General features: G+C 40.4%; 1 protein-coding gene across 1 annotated transcript in view; it reads right to left on the reverse strand.

Annotated features, from left to right (window-relative positions):
• SDCCAG8 (serologically defined colon cancer antigen 8) overlaps positions 1-22,559 on the reverse strand; it is a 354,236-nt gene that overhangs the window by 57,335 nt on the left and 274,342 nt on the right. Inside the window, exon 15 of the mRNA XM_006898076.1 lies at positions 16,782-16,913. Within this exon, the coding sequence (XP_006898138.1) occupies positions 16,782-16,913 (132 nt within the window). The remainder of the gene's footprint in view (positions 1-16,781; positions 16,914-22,559) is intronic.

Genomic DNA, 22,559 nt, shown 5'->3' on the forward strand with positions numbered 1-22,559 from the left:
CATATGATCCAGTGATAATACTTCTAGTAATATACTAAAAATATTAGAAAGAAGATGCTCAAATTGACAACAGTCAAAAGGCAGAAACAAATCCCCGTCAATAAATGAATGGATAAATAAGATGTGATACCTACATACAATGGGCAGTTGATTAAGCCAGAGAGATAAATAAACTCCTGACACATGCTGCGACATGGATTGAGCCTGGAGAGAGAGATTATGTTGTGTGACACAAGTCAGCCACAAAAATTACAAGTATGATCTGTTCTCCCTTATACAAAAAGGCAAAACCTGACATACGATAAACACACAGATGTCCGTGTGGGCACCAGGGGTGCCAGGGAGGAGCAAAAATAGGTCTTGCCTATGGATTACTGAGTTTCCAGTGATTGGGGGGGGGTGGGAATTAACATGAAAAACAGTAGGATTGCACAGCTGATGAATGTAATTGTGGTCAATAAGTTGTATATCGGTGAAATCTGGACTGGCAAAAGTATGACAGATACAGGTAGACAAAGAGGGAGGAAAAGAAGAAATCGGCTTCTTATGAAATTTTGTTGCTTGGTTTGATGATTGGGGTCATAGTTTCATTAAGGCCTAATACTGTGTTGAGCACTTCTGTTCTACTTTCTAGCTTGTTGTATGGTGTCTGGAGTCCTACAGGATTGCAAAAGTAGCCATCTAAACCAGAACAATCGTTATCTATTCATCTGGGCAACAAAGAGAAAAAGACAGATTAGATGGTAAAGTGGGATGCATGACTAATCGCTTCCACAAAACCAGAACTGGATGATATCCAGCTACTATTCTGGAACATTTACATAGAACAACTGTATATTTACGCTGTAGAAAAATACTGATCAAAAGGGAGGAGGAATGCAGAATAGAATTTCAAAATCTAGATTCGCAGAATCTAGATTTTCTAGAAGTTGAATGAACCCCTGAAACTACTGCCCTTGAGATAATTTTTAAACCTTAAGCTAAAAATGCCCCCTTAAGGTTTTTTTAGTTTTTTTGGGTTTTTTTTTTTTAGATAATGTATACTTTATTTGGTATTAATAGATTTGAACATATTCTTTTTTTAAAAAAATTTCCATTCATTCATTGTTACACATTTTCCTCCCTCTCTCCTCACCTCTCGAGTTCACTTTTTTTCTTTGGGAAAAATGTTCTTCATTGTTATACAGTCCCACCTCCCCTCCCCACCCCCCTTTGCAGACCACTTTACTATGCGACTCTTATTCTGGACTCTTGCTATGCCAATAATACCTATTCATCTCTTCCTTTAATACAGCTCTCTCCCTTGCCTGTTTCAATGCCGTATAAATTATTTATCCTTTCTTTTCTTAGTTTCCCCTCAACTCTCATATCAGTCTTATTCTATTACAGTAGCATTATATAGTATTTGTCTTTTTGTGACTGAGATACTTCACTCAGAGTAATGTCCTCCATGGTCATCCATTTTGTGCATAATATTTCATTGTGTGACTATACCACAGCTTCTCTATCCATTCATTGGTTGATGGGTATTTGGGCTGTTTCTAACTCTTTGCTATTGTGAACAAAGCCACAATAAACATGGGTGTGCAAAAATGCCCCAATAAGTTTTAAAACCAAACAATAATTTAGCTGGTCAAGAGGTCTGTCTTGAGCGGTATGCTCTTTCAAGCTCTGTCTACAAGGGATCATATTGATGACAACATCTTGAAAGACCAGATAGAAACCTTAGAGGCAGGGAGTTTTGGTTAATGAGTGACAGTACCTCTGCAGAGGAGGGTAATAATTGTACAATTCTAAGAATGTAATCAATGCCGTTGAAGGTATAGATAGGAACTGATGAATTGGTGTGTGCACACAACCATAAAAAGATAAAGTAATTTTTTATATGTTTATATGTATAAAATTACTGGTCATTAAAAATAAACTACCCAGAGAAACAAGTCTTCTTTAAAAATTGAGCTGCAAAAGCACTCAAGTGAAAAATCAAAGTCAAGATTCAATTTAAAGGACAACTGTATCTCTTTACCAGAAATGTGCTCTGTGAAAAATATATTAGCCGATAAAAACAAAAGTATTAAAGAGTATGGCTTAATATATTACTTTTCTATTTCTTCCTAAGATTAGTAAATATGACAGTGTGTGAATTAATCTCTGTACAACAAAAACTATAAAACCTAGGCTTGCATACAATATTTTAAATTGTGATTTAAGAGAAAGTTTACAGAAGAAACATATTGGGGTGTCAGGGTTTTTTGTTGTTGTTTACAGAAAGTAATTCATGTATATTTTGTTCCATAATATTTATAATAAGTAGACTGTCTATTCATTCCACATTGTCCTCCCCTTCACTCAACAATGATATTTAAATGTATATAGATGCCTTTGAAAAGATCCTCTAGCCATTTGTGACTGGAAAAAAATAATGCAAGTGCAATATTTCGTTTATATGCTGCCTCTGAGTCTGTATCAACTCAAGTTTTCTTTTATGATTCAGCTATTCTGAGAGTTCCAAGAGTCTGCAAATATTTCATTAAAAATTAATGTGTTATTCACACAAATGGCAAATATTGAAAAATGGGAATATAAATAAAAAATAATAAAAATAGTAAGTGTACTAATACTGAAGAGGCAGGAAGGCAGAAGGGGGGAGGAGAGCATGTGAGAGAGAGAGAGAATTTGAAACATCCGGTTTCTATTCTGGACCGTTTATGGAAACAGACAGACACAGCAAGCAGGAGCCAAATATATTCTCGGGCTCTGACAGGATTTGTTTTCCGTCTTGTCATTATTTTTTACTGTATTCTTCCTAATAATATTTCTTCCGTGTTCTAGGTTTCCTGACCAACAATACTGGTCTCATTAAGAGCTTACAAATGGAAGGAGGAAAATCTGTGTGCGGCTCCAGGCAGAAGACACTGAACTGTCCACGGCAACTTCACCCCAGCCAGCCTGGCAGCCTCTGAAGAATTTTCTCAGGACCCATCACCACCTGATCTACTGCGAGAAGGCAATAATGAATGAGTAATGTCTCTGGCACTAATGCTGTCACGGAGCTAATAATAAGCCCACTCCACAGCCTCTTTTCCTTGTTTTTTTTGGTATAGGAAACAGTACAATTAAACATCAAGAAAGTATCTACCATTTTCTATCTCATTCTTTTTTGTTTAATGTTACTGAGAGAAAAATTGCATTGCTTGCTAAGATGTGGTCTGAAGACACATTTGTCCCTCTGTTCAAACAAGACACGCCAGAGCTCCCTGACACCAAAGATAATGAGGGAACTATTTTGAAAATATGAAGGATTTGTTTAATGTAGACTAGAAAAAACATCCCTTTGCATCAGAACAAGTGTCCCTCTTTATTGCACCCTGATTAGTTTCTATAGAATCTAAATTGTACATAAAATTATAATTGTGCCTTGTTTAATGCAAATTGATTGTTTCAATTATTGGGAAAGGATCGGAATTTTAATGGACTGTTCTGCTGGAGAGGTGCCAAGGAGATCCGCAGAAAGCTCTAATAGCTCTAACTGTGGAGGTGCACAGCCAGCACTCGCCTCACCCAGGAAAGACGGCACTGCCGCAGGGACAGCCCTGCAGCCTTCAGAAAGGTTAGCAAGCCGCCAGCCCTCAGCACAAATTCTGCGACAGAGAGGCTGCGATTTGATCTATTTTCTATGAAAAGAAGAAAGGGAAAATACACAGATTTACTAGAAAGGGCTTTGTGTCTACACTTCTATTTAAATGCCTTGGGGTTGGTTTTTGCTTTTCCTCTTCTCCAGATTAAGCTATTCATGAAAATGAAGATATTACCCTGAATATAAACTGGATCTACCATCCAGGGACACCCAGGCCCAGAGACACCACACCTTGACTTGGCAGGTCTGAGGGAAGGGCCTTCCCTGAACAGTGGCAGCCTACACCACACCTGGGTGCCATACAGTTACTGCTTGACACACTTCCTTCAACAAGGCAGGATCTATGAGGTCCTAACTAATCTCCGTACTTAACCAAAATGGGCAAAAGAAGAACTCAGCCTTTTTTTGCTACCCATTTTTAGAGTTAAACTGTAACCAGTGATGGTGGTGGTATTGGTACACATCTGTCCCTAATTGTAGCCTTCTAAGATCTTTCTCTCAAAACCCTCTTGACAGAGGTGTAAAAATCACCTCTGGGTAGAACATGACAAACCATTTACTATACAGCCAACTGCACACCTCAGTTACAGACCCTGTGCATTTATTTCAACTGCTATCAAATAGAGGTATTTTAGGAATTGAGAAAGGCAATGTTTTTTTAAATCCTCTCAATATTGAAAGGGACTATTTCTGTCCTGAAAAGCTGAGACTATTAATTTAGGCACCATACAGATGTTACTGACAGAATGGAAATGAAGATTTGGGCCAGCGAATACTGATTTCTCTTCCTATTCATCAAATTTCCTGAATGAATTTCTGTGATGCTAAACAATTGAGCCAAGTAGGAGGCATTTCTTTCTGTGACAAAGTCCAGAAGAGGCAATACATTATTATGATTTGCCACAGCTGTGATTTATTTTTCTAAGTGCTGCGATGGCTCACACAAAGAGAAAATAGTTCAAAGCCTGTATGTTCTTTATCATATCTTCTTGAATTTTTATTTTTTTTTCAAAGAACCCAGAGATTTCTGACAACAGGGACATGTTATCAGGATGGGTCAGTTCTTGGGAAAGATCATGTGTGGAAAAGTGGAAGGTCAGCGAAAGAGAAGAAGTCCCTCAATAACACGGATGGTTGCAGTGGCAGCCACAACAGGCTTAAGCAGAGCAGAGATTGTGACGATGCTGCGGGATCAGGCAGCTTTGATTCCACTGTACACAGGGTGCACGGGGCTACGAGTGAGAGACAACGTGACTCACCGGACAGCAACAGGTATTCACTTAAGATTCTGTGCTTTAAAATTAAGAAGTCTCAGAGTCAGGGTAATGTAAAATACCAGAGCTGATGTCAGTAAAATATCACATCTTGGGACCCCCACTTGACTATTTGTTGTTGTTACATGCCCTTGAGTCAGAACCAACTCACAGCTGACCTTCCACTGGGTTTTCACAGGCTGTATTCTGCACAGTAGGAGACTGCCCATCTTTCTCCCATAGGAGTCAGGGTATTAAAAATGTGTGCATTTCATCACACAGGAGCCTAAAATATGCCCAAATGTGAATATTCTAGAAACATAGAGTGTTATAGCTAAGGCTGTGTGTCAACTTGGGAGGATCATTATTCTCTGCTTCTATTATGTGTCTTTGAGCCAAGTGCAACTTATGACAACCCTATGAACAACAGATCAGAACCTTGCCCTAGCCTTGGCCATTATGGAGCAATACAGGGGGAATCAGCTCTGTGATGAGATCTGCTACAAGCAGCCAATCTGCAGAAAGGCGTCTCCTTAGAGGTGTGGCCTGCCTCAAACACTGTGTGTATGATATATATTCACTCTGAAAATGTTCTCTAACATTTTGCTTGTTGTAGATTCTGCATCTGGCTCTCATCACCTGACCTCAAGTTCTTGGGATGTGGGCCAGCGACCTGCTGTAGCACTTGCCAGGTTTGGAATTTGCCAGACTCTGCAGCCTGTGAGCCAGCACCCTACTGCTTCTATCACCAACTGGATTTCAGCAGGTCCTGAAGCTGCAGGTGTCAGGAGAAAACTCTAGTCTTATGCCTGACCCATGGATTTGTTAGCCTGGGAATGGCTAGCCTCAACAACATTATGAACAGTTCAGTGAAATGTTTTCTGCTCTTCTCGCTGTCTCCCTGTCTGTCTGGTGTTCACTCTCTCTTTTTGTATATATAGATTGATAGACTTAGATCAGTATACACATAGACATCCATTGTACTCAACTAGATGGCACCTAACAACAGCAGCTATGTTCATATTAGAAATACAGCTATAGATATGCTATTGTGTTATGTCAGCCATGACTCATATTCACCCTGTGAACAGGTTGAAAACTTAACCCTCTCCTGTGCTGTCTTCATGATTTCCATTATGCTTGAGGCCATTGCAAGTCACTATGCCAATCCATCTTGCAGATATTCAGTATGCTTTGTCAACACCAAAATTCAAAGGCATCAATTCTTTTTCAGTCATCTTTATTTACTGTCCCACTTACAGATGCATAGAAAGCAACTGAAAAATACCATGGTTTGTATTAGGCCTACCTTTGTCTTTAAACTGCCATTATTGCCTTTTAGCACTTTGGTAGGGTCCTCTTTCCAATGCAATGAATGATGTCATTGAATAAGGAAAGATACAAGACTCAGAACCATAAACAGCATAGCGTGGTCATCTTGACTGTGATCCATGTGGCATAGGAACCCAGCAAGGCGTCAGTAGCAGCAGTGGTATCTTCAACAGTAGAAAACGTGCCATCTCCTATCCTTGTCTGCTGTGTACAACCCATATCCCACCAGGAGAGTGGCATTCCCCTTCTCACTACTCACTAGGTGGGTAGTGCCACACCTGGCCTGCAATAGGACGCAGGATTAGTGGGGGTACCTTCTCTGACAGAAGTCCTTCTTTCATACTGGATATCCTGACCTGATACACATAATGGTCATGCTTGGCCACACCTGGCATCTCAGATCAGTAGTGACTTTCTCTTTTACTAGTCAGCTCTGACTGGGTACACTGCCTGCACCCATTTCCTGGACTGGCGGAGACACCATCCAGACAGGTAGACTAGCCTGGAGTCTTCTGAGGCAGCAGTAGCTCTGTCCTAGGCTCTGAACTGCCCATTGACATACCGAGACTGGAAGAGGTGCTACCTGTCATGTGGCTAACATCCTGGGGCCACAGCCACCACTCACACAAGCAAGAACTCTGATGTGACTAGACACCTTACTCCAGTCTTCTTTGGGACTGGTGAATACACTATCCCCAACCAGACATCTTGCTGTCTGTTTCTCATATTCTTGTTTGTTTTACCGTTTGCTCTTTTATGTACAGCACTTGTTTGTCAGTTTGCTATACTGTGGTGACTTGTGTGTTCCTATGATACTAGAAGCTATGCCACTGGTATTTCAAATACCAGCAGGGTCACCCATGGTAGAGACAGGTTTCAGCAGAGCATCCAGAATGAGAAAGGCTAAGCAGCAGAACTGGCCTTTAACATCTGAAAGAAAAGACTTTCTGGAACTCAGTGGTTAATAGAGGAATATTGTTGGAAATAGTGCTGGAAGATGAACCTCTCAGGAGGGAAGGCATTAAAAAATGAGAGGAAACAGCTACAAATATCAATTAGCAATTGGAACAGGGAATATGAATCTAAGAAAATTGGAAGTTGTAAAAAATGGAACAGAATGCATAAAGACATTTACTTCTTAGGCATTGGTGAGTTGATCTTGACTGCTATTGCCACTTTGATTCAAATAATCAGTCTATTATGCTGAGAATGATAAATTTAAGAGGAATGCTGTTGTATTCATTATATAAAAAAAAGAACATTTGGAGATCCATCCTGAAATACAATGTTGTGAGTGATAAGATACTATTAATATGCACACAACAAAGACTTGTTAATACAACTATTACTCAAATATATGCAACAACCATTAAATTCAAAGATGAAGAAATTGAGGACTTTAAGCACTTGCTGCAGAAGGCTAAACACTGCGGTCTTCAATATAAATTGTACACCAATGTCAAGAAAACAAGAATCATCGCCACTGGACCAATAGGCAACATCACGATGGATGGAGAAAGGACTAAGACTGTCAACAACATCGTCTTACCTGGATCCACACCAATTCCCAAGGTACCAGCAGTCAGGAGATCAGGAGACGCATTGTACTGGGAAAGTCAGCAGTCAGGGACTTCCCCAATAATTGAGGAGCAATAACGTCAGTTTGAGGACTAAGCAGCACTTGACTCAGGTTATGGTCTTTTCAAGCACTTACTATGCATCTGAGAGCTGGACAATAAATAAAGATGACAGAAGAAGAATTTATGCCTTTGAGATGTGGTGCTGGAGAAGAGTACTGAATAGACCATGGACTGTCAAAAGAGCAAATGGATATGTCTTGGAGAAGGTGCAGCCAGATATTCCTTGGCGGCAACAATGATGAAACTGCATCTCACAAACTTTGGGCATGTTGCTGGGAGAGGTTATTCCTTGGAGAGGGACATCATACTTGGGAAGGTGGAGAGGCAGTGAAAGAGAGGAAGACCCTCAACCAGGTAGGTTGGCATGATGACTATGGCAATAGGCTCGAGAGTGTTTGAGACTGTGAGAACAGCAGGGACAGGACAGTGCTCAGATCAGTTGTTCATTGGGTTGCTGAGTCATACGCAACTTGACAGCTCCTAACAACAACAAACAACTTCTGCAGTCTGAAACTGATTGTACGTACAACCAAGATGCATTAATAACTGGAATGCAAACGTTCAAAAGAAAGGACTGATATTTGGAAAATACAGCCTTAAAGACAGAAATGAGGCTAGAGAGCAAATGATAGAATTTTGTACACTCAATGAATCATTCATTGCAAATGTTTTTGTTGTGTACCATAGAGTCGGAATCAACCCATAGCTGACCTTCCAGCCGGTTTTCTGAGGCAGTTAATAGCTGACTCTCCAGCAGGTATCAGAGGCAGTTAATTGCACAGGAGGAGATTGCCCATTCTTTTCCCACAGAGCAGCTGGTGGCCTCGAACTGCATGCCTTCAGGATTGCAGTGCAGTTTCTTGCCACTAGGCCACCAGAGTCCCCTATCGTAAATATCTTTTAAAAAAACCCAAACAAACCCACAAACAAACAAAACAACAAGCCAACCAAACATAAATGGTACCTACGCACATGGACCTCATCTGATGGGCTACCCAGGAATCAGACAGACTACATCTGTGAAAAAAAAGGAGAAGCTCAATAACAGCAGTCAAAATAAGGCCAGATGCTCACTGGAACAGATCATTGATTACTCACATATAAGTTAACACTGAAGCTGAAGAAAACAAAACAAGTTCAGGAGAAACAAGATACAATCTTGAGCCTGTCTCACCTGAATTAAAGACCATCTCAAGAATTAATTTGATGCTGTAGATGTAGATATAAATTTATCTTTGTTGTTGTTGTTGTTAGATGTCATTGGGTTGACTATGGCTCACAGTGATCCTGGATCATAGCTGCTGTGGACACCAGTCAAGAAATCAAAAAACATGTGATCATGAGAGGAAAACCTTCAACCAGAGAGACTGACATAGTGACTGCAGCAATGGTTCAAGTTTGCCAGAGATGATGAAGATGGCACAAGAAAGGATAACATTCCTATCTGTTGTTCATAGGGTCGCTACGAGCACCTAACCACAGCATAAGCATAATAAGGATTATAGATATGAAGAATTCCTTTGCTGAGTGACTGTTGCTGTTATGTGCCATTGAGTCGCCTGTGACTCACAGCGACCATATGTACAACAGTTCTAAACCCTGTTCTAGCTTATTGTCTCCATCACACCTATCCCCATTACCCCAGTGACTGAATCAATCTATCTCTTTCCTGTCCTCTCCCCTCCACCCTCCCAAGCATGACGTCCCTTTCCAAGGACTGGTCCCGACTTGCAACAATGGATGGAAAATGTTGACCTTCTGATTGGCAACCTGATGCATATTCACATTATCGGGACCTCAGCCTCAACAAGAGAGAAAACAATCATAATAAACATTACAAAAATATTAAAATGAGTTACAGATTATTTTTCAGAATTTTTGCTATTAAAAAAATCATCAGTTATTTTCTAGTACCTATGCTTTTACTTCTTCTTTTAATTTTTTAAAACTGTAGAAGCATCTCTGCAGGAATGGAAGTTAATGCCTGTCAACCCATGTTCTTCTGTTTCTGAACAAAAGGCCAAACAGACGAAGTTACACTCATCATGATGAAAATATTGTTTTAATCACAACAAAAAGATGTTATCCTTCTTGGAATTTTATTTGTTTCTCACATTGAAAACTTTCATCATTGAATTGACAACTCAACTAATTGCTATCGAGTCAGAACTCATAGCTGAGCCTCCAGTAGCTTCTCAGAGGCTGCAATACTCATGGGAGGAGACTGTCTATTTCTCCCCAACTGCACAGTTGGTAGATTTGAACCAATGACTTTGGCATTGACAGTGCATAGTCACCAACGCAACAGCATAGACATAGCCTAATAATGATCAATTAAATCAATTGTTAAAAATTCAGAAGGCATTTCTGTTTAGAAATTTAATTTATAACGTAAATAAATGAGCTTCCCAGATGCAGGCCCCTGGAGTTCCTGTTGCATTACCAAAATCTAGAATGAAGCCTGATGAGTATTTGTCGAGGAGCCCTGGTGGTGCAGTGATTACACACGCAGCTTCTGTCTGAAAGATTGGCAGTTCAAACCCACAAGTTTCTCCACCTGAGAAAGACCAGGCTATCTACTTTCATACAGACTGTTGTTGTTGTTGTTGTTGTTGTTTTTGGGTGCCGCTGAGTTGACTGCAACTCATAGTGACCCTAAGAACAATGGAGTTGAACCCTCCCATATCCTGTGCCAACTGCATCCTCTCAGACACAGTAGAGCCCATTGCTACAGACACTGTGTCAATGTATCTCGTTAAGGCTCAGGTTCTCCTTTGTGGACCCTCTACCTGTCCCAGCTTGATGCCTTTCTCTGGGGACAGGTCCCTTCTGAGAATATGCTCAAAGTATATGCTAAGGAGCACCCCGGTTGTACTTCTTCCAAGATAGACTTGTTCGGGTTTTTTGGGCAGTCCGTGAGGTATGCAGTCCTCTCATCCAACACCACTACCCAATTCTTCCTCAGTCATCCTTTATTCATTGTCCAACCATATAGTTTACCACACAGAAACCCAATGTTGTATGAGAACACTTATTCCGTCACCTGAGCTTACTAGAAGACAAAGACTGATTCCATACATCTATCAGCATGGCCCGAAAATAGCAAACCAAGTACATTTCAAAAGGGCAGGAGTGTCCACTTATTGTCCAATGACACATCCCTAGCACACAGGTGGCAGATCAGAAGCACACAATGAATATGACCAAGACGTGAGTCTTAGCTTTCCCTGGGTGCTAGGCAAAACTGAGAATGACACCAAAACGCCTCTTTTGTTTTTTAACTAGCTTTAGTGGGTCCCTTCCCCAATTCACCTTCTCCCAGATGATCGGTTATGACAGGGTCCACCTCATTCAGGTTGCTTTTAAAGAACTTGGCACTCACTCCCACGAGACACTCTGACTCCCCCAGGGTGACCTGCCTCTGCTGCTCCTGGGAGGCAAGCAATCTGGCTTCAAATCCTCCTAATAAAGTAGAATCTAAGTGTGGCTTCCAGTTCTGATTGGGATTTATTAATAAATCTAAGAGTAATTAAATTTTAAAGAGATTGCTTATTAGCCTTGATTGGCTCCTAATTGGTATCATTTCGAGGGGAAAGGAGCAGTTTTTCTCCGTTATTTCTGAGTTTCAAAGCTTCCTTTCATCTACACAACACTTTTGAGATTTTTTTTTTTTTGTCTTTAGTTCTCTTGGGGGATGTACCCTCCTTAGTCCACACATTCCATGGTCTCCTAAGGGGAAAAACTCCGGCGGTAACAAAGAGACAAATTCAAAATTAACACGTTGCAATAAGCTTCTTTGAATATGAACAACATAGGAATCACCATTTTCTCCATAAAAAAAGAATATAAGTTTATATGATAAAATAATGACATACAAATCGGAAATAACAGCAATTGTGTTCATTTTCTCTTAATCGTATGATGTAAGTTAAATAGCACAGATTAACAGCACATTATCAAATTGCCTCTGAATGGCAAATTGGTGTGTGTGTGGAGGGGAGGGAGTAATTCAAGCATCTGCATTAGCAGAAGAGAAAGATGCTTTGCTTCTAATTACAAGCCATAGAAGATTTGAAAACCTACACACTACTGATGTAAGTATGCAATACCACACTCAAGACGGTGATGAAACAATCCACAACAAACTAATTGTGATGAAGTTATTATAGTAATATCAATATATAGTTAAAAGCAAGAACAGCAGCCTCTGAAAACCTTTGACCTTGGACAATCACCTGGAAGAATGCAGGAAGAACTAAACCTCCCTCCTCCAAACAGTGACATACTGGCACTTGTACAATATTGCAGGACCTCTGCATGTCAGGGAGACAGCCAGGGGAACAGTAAATTAGCAGCTATAGCAAATTGTTTTGATTTGTAAAAACAAAATCTCTGTAATTTAAAACCCTGACTTACTGGGCTTTAAAACTGCCGATAAGATTGGAAAGACGTGTGTCTTTGGTTTGGTCTTAGATTGTGGACAGTTTGGGTCTGTATTTTGATTGTGCTTCTGAAAGAAGGATGATCAACTCAAGAAATTTCCTCAGAGAAAGGAGGAGTTTGTTCACTCTACACCTCAAATCTAAATTTAAAAGCAGTCTCTGGGCTTACAAAAACAAACAAAGCAGAAAAGAGATTTTTAAAGACATCTAGAACAATAACTCCTTCCTTGCTTGGTGGGTTAGTCCTTACAGAAGCAGGGATGATCCTTCACATGGCCTCTGGGGCCTCTCTGGGACTCCCAGGGATGGACACGTGGTGTCACTGTCGCTTCGGCCTGCCCTCTCCCATTACCTTCACCAGCCAAATCATGGCAGGATGTTGTGACCACAGGAGAATGATGAGTAGACCCTATCTTGTATCTCCGGTCTATTTTGAGTGCCACAACTTCACTATCAATCACTACTGCCCTGAATACAGTAAATGAATTCCAGCCTCAACACAGTTTCAGCAGCACTGTATTCACTGACCTGCCCTCGTCAGCACACACTCTTTCTGCTGTGACTCATTTACCCAGGGACGTCGAGATGGAATCCATTCACAGCTCACCCTCACAGGGTTTCTGCAGGCCATATATCACATGAGATTGCCCGGCTTTCCTGTGAGCAGCTGGTGGATTAGACACTACCTGCATGACCTGCGGGTTAGTAATGCGACTCTCTATGACTCTGTGCCAGAACTTCCTATATTTGTTTTTAGAATGTCTAATTCAACTAATCTTTTGACAGTTTTCAGATTTCATTTTAAATTATAAAATGAAAGACTCCAAGCTTGAAACATTCCTCTGAAATCAGGGAATGGAGAAAATTCCTCAAAAGTGGATATGACATTAGAGAAAAACCATCACTACAGTTATTTTTAACATTGATTTTTGAATAACGCAACAGACTGACTCATTAAGGATTGCTCTAAGAATGAACAATCTTAGTTTATCAACAGTTCTAAATTCTCTTCATTAATTTAGGATTCTGCCAGTGGTTTGACAATGATATGTTGAATAGAATTTAAGTGATACTACGAAAGAACTGTCTAACTGAGGAACACCCAGGACTGCTTGGTCACTGACCACTGGCATAGGGGCTACTGCTCCGGAGCACAGCCAGCCCTCAGGGGTCTCCACTGACCCAGGTGACTGAGGGTTCCCAGGCTGCTGTGCTATCCAATGCAGAACAGATGACTAAGTACCCACTTCCCCCCCCCACCTTTTTGTAGTATTTTTACTAGATTCTAAATTTTTTAATTGGTTTTCAAACAAAATTTGTAGACATTGTGTTTTACACATTTCTTTATTCCTATCATTTTTTTCCTTTTAAGCAGTTCTATTCCTCATCTGTTTCAATGCAGTGTACATGATATTTCCCCTCTTTTCTCAGTTTCCCCCCAACCCCAATGTCAGTCCTGTTTTATAATAGTGGCACCATGCAGTATTTGTCCTTTTGTGACTGAGATATTTCACTCAGCATAATGTCCTCCAAGGGTCACCCATTTTGTATAATATTTCATGAGTTCCTTGTTTTTCAGTGCTGTAGAGTATTCCATTGATAGCCTCTCTATCCATTCGCTTGTTTATGGGCACCTGGGCTCTTTTTGTCTCCTTGTTATGGTGAACAATGCAGCAATAAACATGGGTGTACATATTGGGTGGCAGTTCTGGTTTCTTTAGGGTATATTGCTAGTAGTGCAACTGCTGGGTCAAATGGTATTTCTATTTCCAACTTTTTGAGAAAGTACCATAATGCCTTCTATAGTGGTTGCAACATTTTACACTCCCACCAAGAGTAAATAAGAGTTCCAGTTTCTTCACAACCTCGCCAACATTTGTTGTTTGCTGCTCTGTTGAATTTTGCTATTATTACTGGGTCAGATGATATCTCATAGTTGTTTTGATTTGCATCTCTCTTAGAGCTAGGGATATTGAATATTTCTTCATGTGCTTGTTGGCCATCTGAATGTCTTCTTCGGTGAAGTGTCTGTTTATATCCTTTGCCCATTTTTCAATTGGATTGTTTTCCTTTATCTTGTTGTGGTGCCTATCGAGTTTTTTTTAAGGAAAATTTTTATTTTACACTAGTTTACTAAGAAAGTTCATATAAATTGCTTTTTAAACCAGAAGTATTCACTATTTTAAAATAGAAGTGAAAAAAAATGCCAGTATTATCTTTAACAAAATTAATTTCCTGGACTACCTTTGTGAATGGACCATAGGGATTTCCAAAGCACTACCTAGAAAATTTAAAGAGTGCTGGTGGCCTAATGGGTAAGGAGTTGTGCTGCCAACACAAAGGCAAGCAGTTCAAATCTACCAGCTGCTCTGCAGAAGAAAAATGGGCAATCTCCCGTGTGATAAATATTGTGTCAGAAAACCCAACAGAAGTCAGTTATGAGTTGATTCTAACTCAATGACAAAGGATTGAGTTGGGAAATAAACTTCATGGGGTCATTATAATTAGCATTCAATATACTAATATTTACTCCAATTTCTGCCCCCAACCATCTACCATATATACACACCTCCACCATCACCTGGTCTACTGTTTGTCTCTGTCTTTCATACTTTCCTTATAGCCAAACTCCAAGAAAAGTCTAAAGGTAGTATATCTCATTTTTAAAAAAATCCACATTAACTTGTAATTCCACTCTAACCTGGTCGCTGCACCCACTCTTCTACTGAGATTATTTCCATGAGTGTTCATCCCAGAAACATCTGGCTGACCACGTCCTCCTCCTGGAAGCAGCCCCGTCTCTCGGCACACGTGATATCATGCTCCTCCCTCTTCCACTTATTTCCAGTACAACATTAGCTCAGTGTCAATTGCTGGTCTCATCTTCCTTTTAAACATGATGGTATTCTTTAGAGTTTATTGTTTATATCGTCTTTTTCTGTAATCATTAATCGGCTTCGGGGGTTATTCTGAGTCAGGTCCTTTACATTTGTCTGCGTGGCATGGACTTCGTGGCATGGACTTCGTGGCATGGACTTGCACTGCTAACCCAGAGGCAAGTGGTTCGAATGCACCAGCTGCACTGCAATAGGCTGATGGGCAGTCTTCTCTTGTGCGATTTACATCCTCTGAAAACTTTCTGTCCGATCAGCTATGAGTCAGTTTCTAATTGGACAGCAATGAGTGAGCAAGCCAACTGAAATTGATCTCTAACTACAAAGTAGAGATTGTTCCTCCAGTATATAGATCGAGAACTTTGGTGGCCTAGTGGTAAGCAGCTGCACTGCAATCCCAAAGGCACACATTCAAATCCACCATCTGCTCCATGTGAGAAGGATGGGCCATCTCCTCTTGTGTGATTAACTGCCTCTGAAAACTCACTGGACAGTCAGCTATGGTCAGTTCTGACTCAATGGTACTCAACAACAACAACATAAATGGGTACAAAAGTCAAAACTCGGAGAAGTAAATGACCAGCTCGAAGTAACAACATGAGAAAGAAGTAAAGGGTAACATGGTGAGTACAATCTCTAATACGATGTTTTACCCCTTTATCTTACAGAAAGCAGACAAAAATCTTATTTCTAGAACAAAGGTTTAAGAATTTAACCATATTACAATCTTAACAACACAGACCTTAAATAAACTCTGATGCAACAGTCTGTGATGAGTTAGCTGTTGACCCAAAGGCCACACAATCTCGGGGGTTCAAATCCACCAGCGGTTCTTCTAAGGAAATACGGACAGTCCTCCATGCAGAACTCTGACAGTCTCGCCTGGAGGAAGTTATACTGCACCCACAGACTGAGATGCTCTGGTGGTCTGAATCCATGGTGGTCTGAATCCACAGGCGACTCCTTGCAAGAAAGACAGACAGTCTCCTCTTGGGGAATTTACAGCTTGGAAACCCAATGGGGGGGGTCTGTCTGCTAAGAGTTGGTTCTGACTTGAAGACAGTGAGCGTTTTTGGCTTTCCATTAAAATTTGCTGTTGTTGTTATGTAGCATCAAGTCAGAACCAACTCACAGTGGGTTTTCAGAGGCTGTGAATCACATGCAAGGAGGCTGCCCATCTTTTCCCCATGGGGCAGATGGCAGATTTGAACCAAGTGCCTTTGGGTTAACAGCACAGCTCAGCTCCTTACCACTAGGCCACCAGAGTTCCCTGTCAAGACTCACAGCCTCCTAACCCCCTGGAAAGTCTCCATGAGTTGGAATCAACAATGAGTCTGCATTTTTGCTTCATTTTGTGTTATACCTTTAAAGTAGACGGTTCTCTTACAATCTCGTATATTCAACTTAATTCCATGTCTGTGTAGAACAGTAAAGTGTGGCCTTCCTCTCTGCGTAATAAGAACAACCTCAGCGAAGGAAGCATGACTACAGAAGACAAAAACCGGGATATTCTGTGTTCATCTTTTGATGAACCAAACACCTTTAACACAATACAAATCAGTTGTTTATTAACTCTTTATTACCTTTGCTTCATTATGTCGTGCACTTTCCCATGCTGGATACACTGTTCTTCCAACTCATCATTTCTTCTCTGTAACTTTTCTAGTTTGTCATCTGTGTATCTTTTTTCTTGACTGAGCTGAGCAATTTCAGATCTAGAGAGGAAGCAAATATGGAGATTACAGGTGTAAATATATTCAATTACTCCCCAAACCTCCTAAACTGGTCAGTCAATTCTGTCCTATCATGACTCTACAGAAGACTACAGAACTTTCCCCATAGCATTTACAAGACTGTGTATCTTCCAAAAGGGGTGCTGGTGGTCTAGTGGGTAAAGATCTCCACTGCCAATCCAAGAGCAGGCAGTTCGATTCCTTCATCTGCTCTGTAGGAGAAAGATGGCCAATCTTTTACTCACATGCGCTTTTCAGCCTTTGAAAACCTGCTTCAGGGCCAGTTGGTTTTGACTCGACAGCACATAACAACAACAATAACATATCTCCACAGGGATTGTAAACTGGAAGGTTGGTGGTTTAATCTCACCAACCATATTATTCTCTCAAGCAGTGGCTGATGGAATCAAACCACCAACCTTCCAGTGAACAAGTTGCTCTTTCTGAATTCTATGCTTAACGATAACAGTGTAAATAAAAAAATCAATTTACATACAAAGAAAAATTTCAGAGATTACAAAATGCCCAGTAGAAGGATATAGGAATTTTGGATATTTAAGTAGTAAGTAAATAAAACATAACATTAGATGGTGGCACAGTGGTTGAAGGTCTCTAATGTAAACTGAAAAGTCAGAGGTAACAACAGATGCTTTGTAGGAGAAAGAGGTGGCTCTCTGCTTCCATAAAGATCACAGCTGTGAGAAGTTCTATGAGGCAGCTGGCCTCTGTCCTATAGGATCATAATGAGTTTGGATCAACTCAAGGAAATGAAGTTAATAGTATCAGTTAAGTATCGATTAATAAAAAACAACTGATTCTAGTAGAGAACTCTAGTGGCCTTGTGGTAAGAAGCTCTGCTGCAATCTCAAAGACACATGGTTTGAATCCACCAGCTGCTCCAAGGGAGAAGGATGGACAATCTCTTGCCATGAGATTAACTGCCTTTGAAAATACACTGGAGAGTCAGCTATGGCTTGGTTCCGACTCAATGGTACCCAACAACAATTCTAGTAGAAATGGCTTCTTAAGAAAAACACAAAAATAATAATAATGCTAACCCCTCCCCTTTTAAGGGTAAGTATTCACTTAACAAATATAGTGTCCATTACAGGCCAGCCGCTCTGGTCACGTAGTGGGAAATTTGGCATTGATAATAAGTAATGGTTATGCCACATGATTATGATGAGTATAATTTATATCACTAAGTTGTATACATGAAAAAGATTAAATCGGCAAATGCTATATTTTTACAGCCAGGGTCTTTGCAATCACTTGCTATGCATCAAAGAGTTGGACAATGACTAGGGAGCATAAAAGAAGTATTGATGCCTTTGAGCTGTGGTTGCTGGAGAAGAGTATTGAATGTACCATGGACTGCTAGGGAAACAAACAGATTCATCCTAGAGAGGGTTAAACCAGGATGGTGCTTGGAGGCAAGGATTCTGAGGCTTCGTCTGACATACTTTGGACATGTTGTAAAGAGGGACTGGTCCTTGGAGAGGGACATCGTGCTTGGGAGGGTGGAGGGACAGCGCAGGAGGGGAAGACCCTCTATGAGATGGATTGATTCAGTGACTGGGGTAATCGGGATGGGTGTGTCAGAGGCACTGAGATTGGCACAGGACAGAGCAGAGTTTAGGGCTGTTGTACATAGGGTCGCTATGAGTCGCAAGCGACTCGATGGCACATAACGACAACAAGAAGAACAATAACAACAACATATTTTTACAATAAAGGAATGGCTGTTGATGCTATTTAATGTACAATTAAGTACCTCATGACAGAGCCCTGGTGACTTAGTGGTTAAGAAGCTATGTTGCCATCCCAAAAGCATGCAGCTCAAATTCACCAGTTCCTCCAAGGATGTGCAATTTCTTCCCATGTGATTTACTGCCTCTGAAAACCCACTGGAGGGTCAGCTCTGGGTCAGTTCCTATCCAATGGTACACAACAACAATAATAAGCACCACACTGTTAAAGGAGAAAGCCTTGACCTGACTTCTATATCAGAGAGTCATTTGTCTTAATGAAGTCACTAGTTTAACAGTACTTTGTGAGATCAAACACAGCAGTCCTCTGGCCATTAACCCTAAATAGCAATAAATGCTTTCATTTTTTGAAAGTTGTTTCTTCTGCTATTTGCTTCCTTATGTATAAATATGTTTGAACTGCTATCTCTTAGTCTAGCAATTACAAATTCTCTACTGACTAATACAGAGAGATATAAAAGGGACATAAAATTCTCATGTACTCCCCATTCCCTTCCCTCCAGCTCCACATTATCCATGTAATCACCAGTATGTCACATTTGGGGTTAAATCACTCTCGGTATTTACACTGTAATGACTACACAGACACTGCTTTGTGCTGTGTAAGTAGACTATTAGGATGGCATTTGTACTTGTGTACATTTCCTTCCCCTGGCCCTCCCTTAACAGACGGCCTTTAGTGCAGGGCGAGGGAGAGGTGAGCCATCTTTTCCAATGTGGAGACTCTAAACCATCGATCTTCCACTCTTACCACTGTTTCTCAGAAGGAAGAGGATCTCTCCAATTTTTTTGCTGCCCACATCAGCTCCCAGTAGCCAGGAAAATGGAGCCTCACTTTCCCAAAGGCAGACAGCCTAGTAGTGCCTCTATTTTAACTCCCAGGCCCTATTTCATCCAGGCCCTGCTGGTGAATCCATTGTGATAGATAGTCCATAGGCTGCTTCTGGATAGGACGGGGCAGTCAGATGCATGGAATGAGGACAGAAGCATCGGTTTTGGTTACAGCCATATGTCTCATACTAACCCTGAGATTTTTCTGGAATTTTGAGAACAGATAAGCTTGCTTTACATATATGCATCCCCTGTACAAGGGAGCTCTGGTGGCCTAGTGGGTAAGAAGTTGCACCGCCAGCTCCAAGCAGTTGGTTCAAATCTACCAGCTGCTCCGACAGAGGAAGATGAGCACTCTCTTCCCTTGTGATTACCAGCCTCTGAAAACCTGTGAGAGGGTCAGCTATGACTCAGTGGCATGTAACAACAACAACATGCCCTCTTCAAGCACTTAGGTCTCACTTGACTCTCCTAGTCAAGCTCTTCCCCCAAACTCCTTTCTGTCTTCACAAAATTCATTTAGGATGACAGATATCTCATTTGGTGATAGCTGATGTCTCTCACAAAATACACTACCTCATCAGTGTCTTAGATAATTGTGCCAAATTTAAAAATCAAATCTATGTCTTAGTGGTAAAACCAAAAACTGTAATGTTCATCAGAGAAAAACTAGGGACCAACTGTTGTTGTTAGGTGCCACTGAGTCACATACGACTCATAGCTGACCCTCCAGCAGATATGACATGAATAGACTTCCAGGCATAATGAAAAAACTATAACAAGGAGAGGATAAAACAGACACCCTCTAAAAATCAAATCCTTACACACATTAAAAATATTTATCCAACATGGTAAAAAAGGAAGCCCTCAGCGGGAACAGAGGGGGAGGGAATATTTGGCATTTGACCCATCTGATAAGGGACTCACACCTAAAATTTACTCCAGCATCTCAACTAGGAAAAGGCAAACAGCCTAATCGTGAAATGGGCACAACACATGAATAGACACTTAATCAAGAAGGAATTTAGATGGCAAACAAACATATGAAGAAATATTCAAAATCTCCAGTTCCTAGAGAGATGCAAATCATAGCAACTATGGAGTATCACCTCACCCCAGCAACAATAGCAGAGTTCAACAGAGCAGCAAACAAAAATGCTGGTGAGAATATGGAGAGATTAGAACTCTCATTCACTGATGGTGGGAATGTAAAATGGTACAACCATTATGGAAGGTTGTCTTGTGCTTTGTTAAAATGTTAGAAATATCACTTGACCCAGCCATCCTACTACTGGGAATATACCCTAAAGAAACCAGAGCTGTGACAAATACAGATGTATGTACATCTATGTTTATGGCAGCATTATTCATAACAATAAAGAGATGGAAGCAGCTCAAGTGTCTGTCAACAAAATGAGTAGGAAAAACTGTGGTACAGCCACACAATGGAATATTATGCAGCACTGAAAAACCATGAACTTATAAAACACTACACAGCGTGGATGACTCTGGAGACATTATTTTGAGTGAAATATCTCAGTCACAAAAGTACAAATACGGCATAGGACCATTGTTATAAAAATATTACTGTCATGGGGAGAGGGAAAGCAAGGAAAGAACGGAAAATGAGAGAAGGGAAGGACTATCTATGGTGAATTGATGACTAGACATTGTGTGTATGAAAATCGACAATCTGGAACAAGACGTGCATTACAAAGTGAATTGGGGGCGAGGAAAAGAGGGAGGAAAAGGAATGAAAGAAAATACACCCTTTCTGTAAACTTTCATTAAAATTACAATTTTAAAAAGTTGCTTCTTAACTTTAAAAATACTCAAAACAAACAATCTATTGTCGTTCACTTTCCCCACTACCCCATCTCCTCATGTTCCACTGTGTTACCATTTAGAATTGAGAGCTGAAAAAGAAAACCTCTTGCATATTGTAAGAGAAATAGTTTGCAGCTGAATTACTTGGGAGTACTATCTGATATGAAAGTAGACTCAATGTATACTCATTTCTCCCCCAAAAAGGACTCCTCCCTCATTCAAGACAGTGTTCTCTTTGTGGTCAGGCTGGGACCTAAACTGCTAAGGGAAATTTTACCTTACCAGCTGTTCAGCCCAAGGACTGTCCTGCCTTCATGTGTATGGAATAATCTTTCAGGTTAATTCACCTCCTCCTTCATTTTGCTTTTATCTGAGGGTCAAACGTAACTTCAAAGAAAGCCTGCCCTGATTAAAGCTCTCATTTCTCAATGTTAATACATAGTTGGAAACTTCATTAGGCCATGATTGCACTTTGGGTTTCATCTATTTGGTTTTTTTAAGACTCTAAATTACACAGAAGGAGAATTGCCCGTTTTTTTTCCCCTCATGGAGCTGCTGGTGGATTTGAACTGTGATTGAAGTGAGGCCTTTTGGTTAGCAGTGCAACTTCCTACAAAGTGAGTCACCTATCCATGTATCAGTTTATAATTTATTCTTGTGAACTGAGTTTTATGCTCCACCATTCTTCCTAGATCATGGGCATGAATAATCTCATTTCCCAGGTCAGATCAGAGAATCAGTGTTTGCTATCTCTAAGAAGAGGTAGAGTAAGGGTTGTGTAACCCTGGTGAGTCCACTTGCTGTGCAGAAGTAACTCGTGGTTGCTGTGAAGCCGAACACTGTGACATTGATGATGAGTCAGTTTTGTTTTATTTTAATGACCTAGGTATACATTGGCATTATTTTTTAACCTAAAATATAGCATATTGGTAAGAAACAAAAAAGTTAAAAATCAGCAAGTGTAATGTTATTTTATAATTTAAAAACTATTTTGACAGAGGATATAGAAGATTTTTACCAACTTTTACAATCAGATATTGATCGAACATGCAATCAAGATGCATTGATAATAATGGGTGACTGGAATGCAAAAGTTGGGAACAAAGAAGAAGATTCAGTAGTTGGAAAACATGGACTCGGTGACAGAAATGGAGCTGGAGAGAGAATGATCGAATTTTGCACAATCAATGACTTATTCATA

This window comes from Elephantulus edwardii, unplaced genomic scaffold (genome assembly GCF_000299155.1).
Source record: "Elephantulus edwardii isolate Elephantulus edwardi_28Jun2011 unplaced genomic scaffold, EleEdw1.0 scaffold00219, whole genome shotgun sequence".
In the NCBI taxonomy this organism is placed as follows: Eukaryota; Metazoa; Chordata; class Mammalia; order Macroscelidea; family Macroscelididae; genus Elephantulus; species Elephantulus edwardii.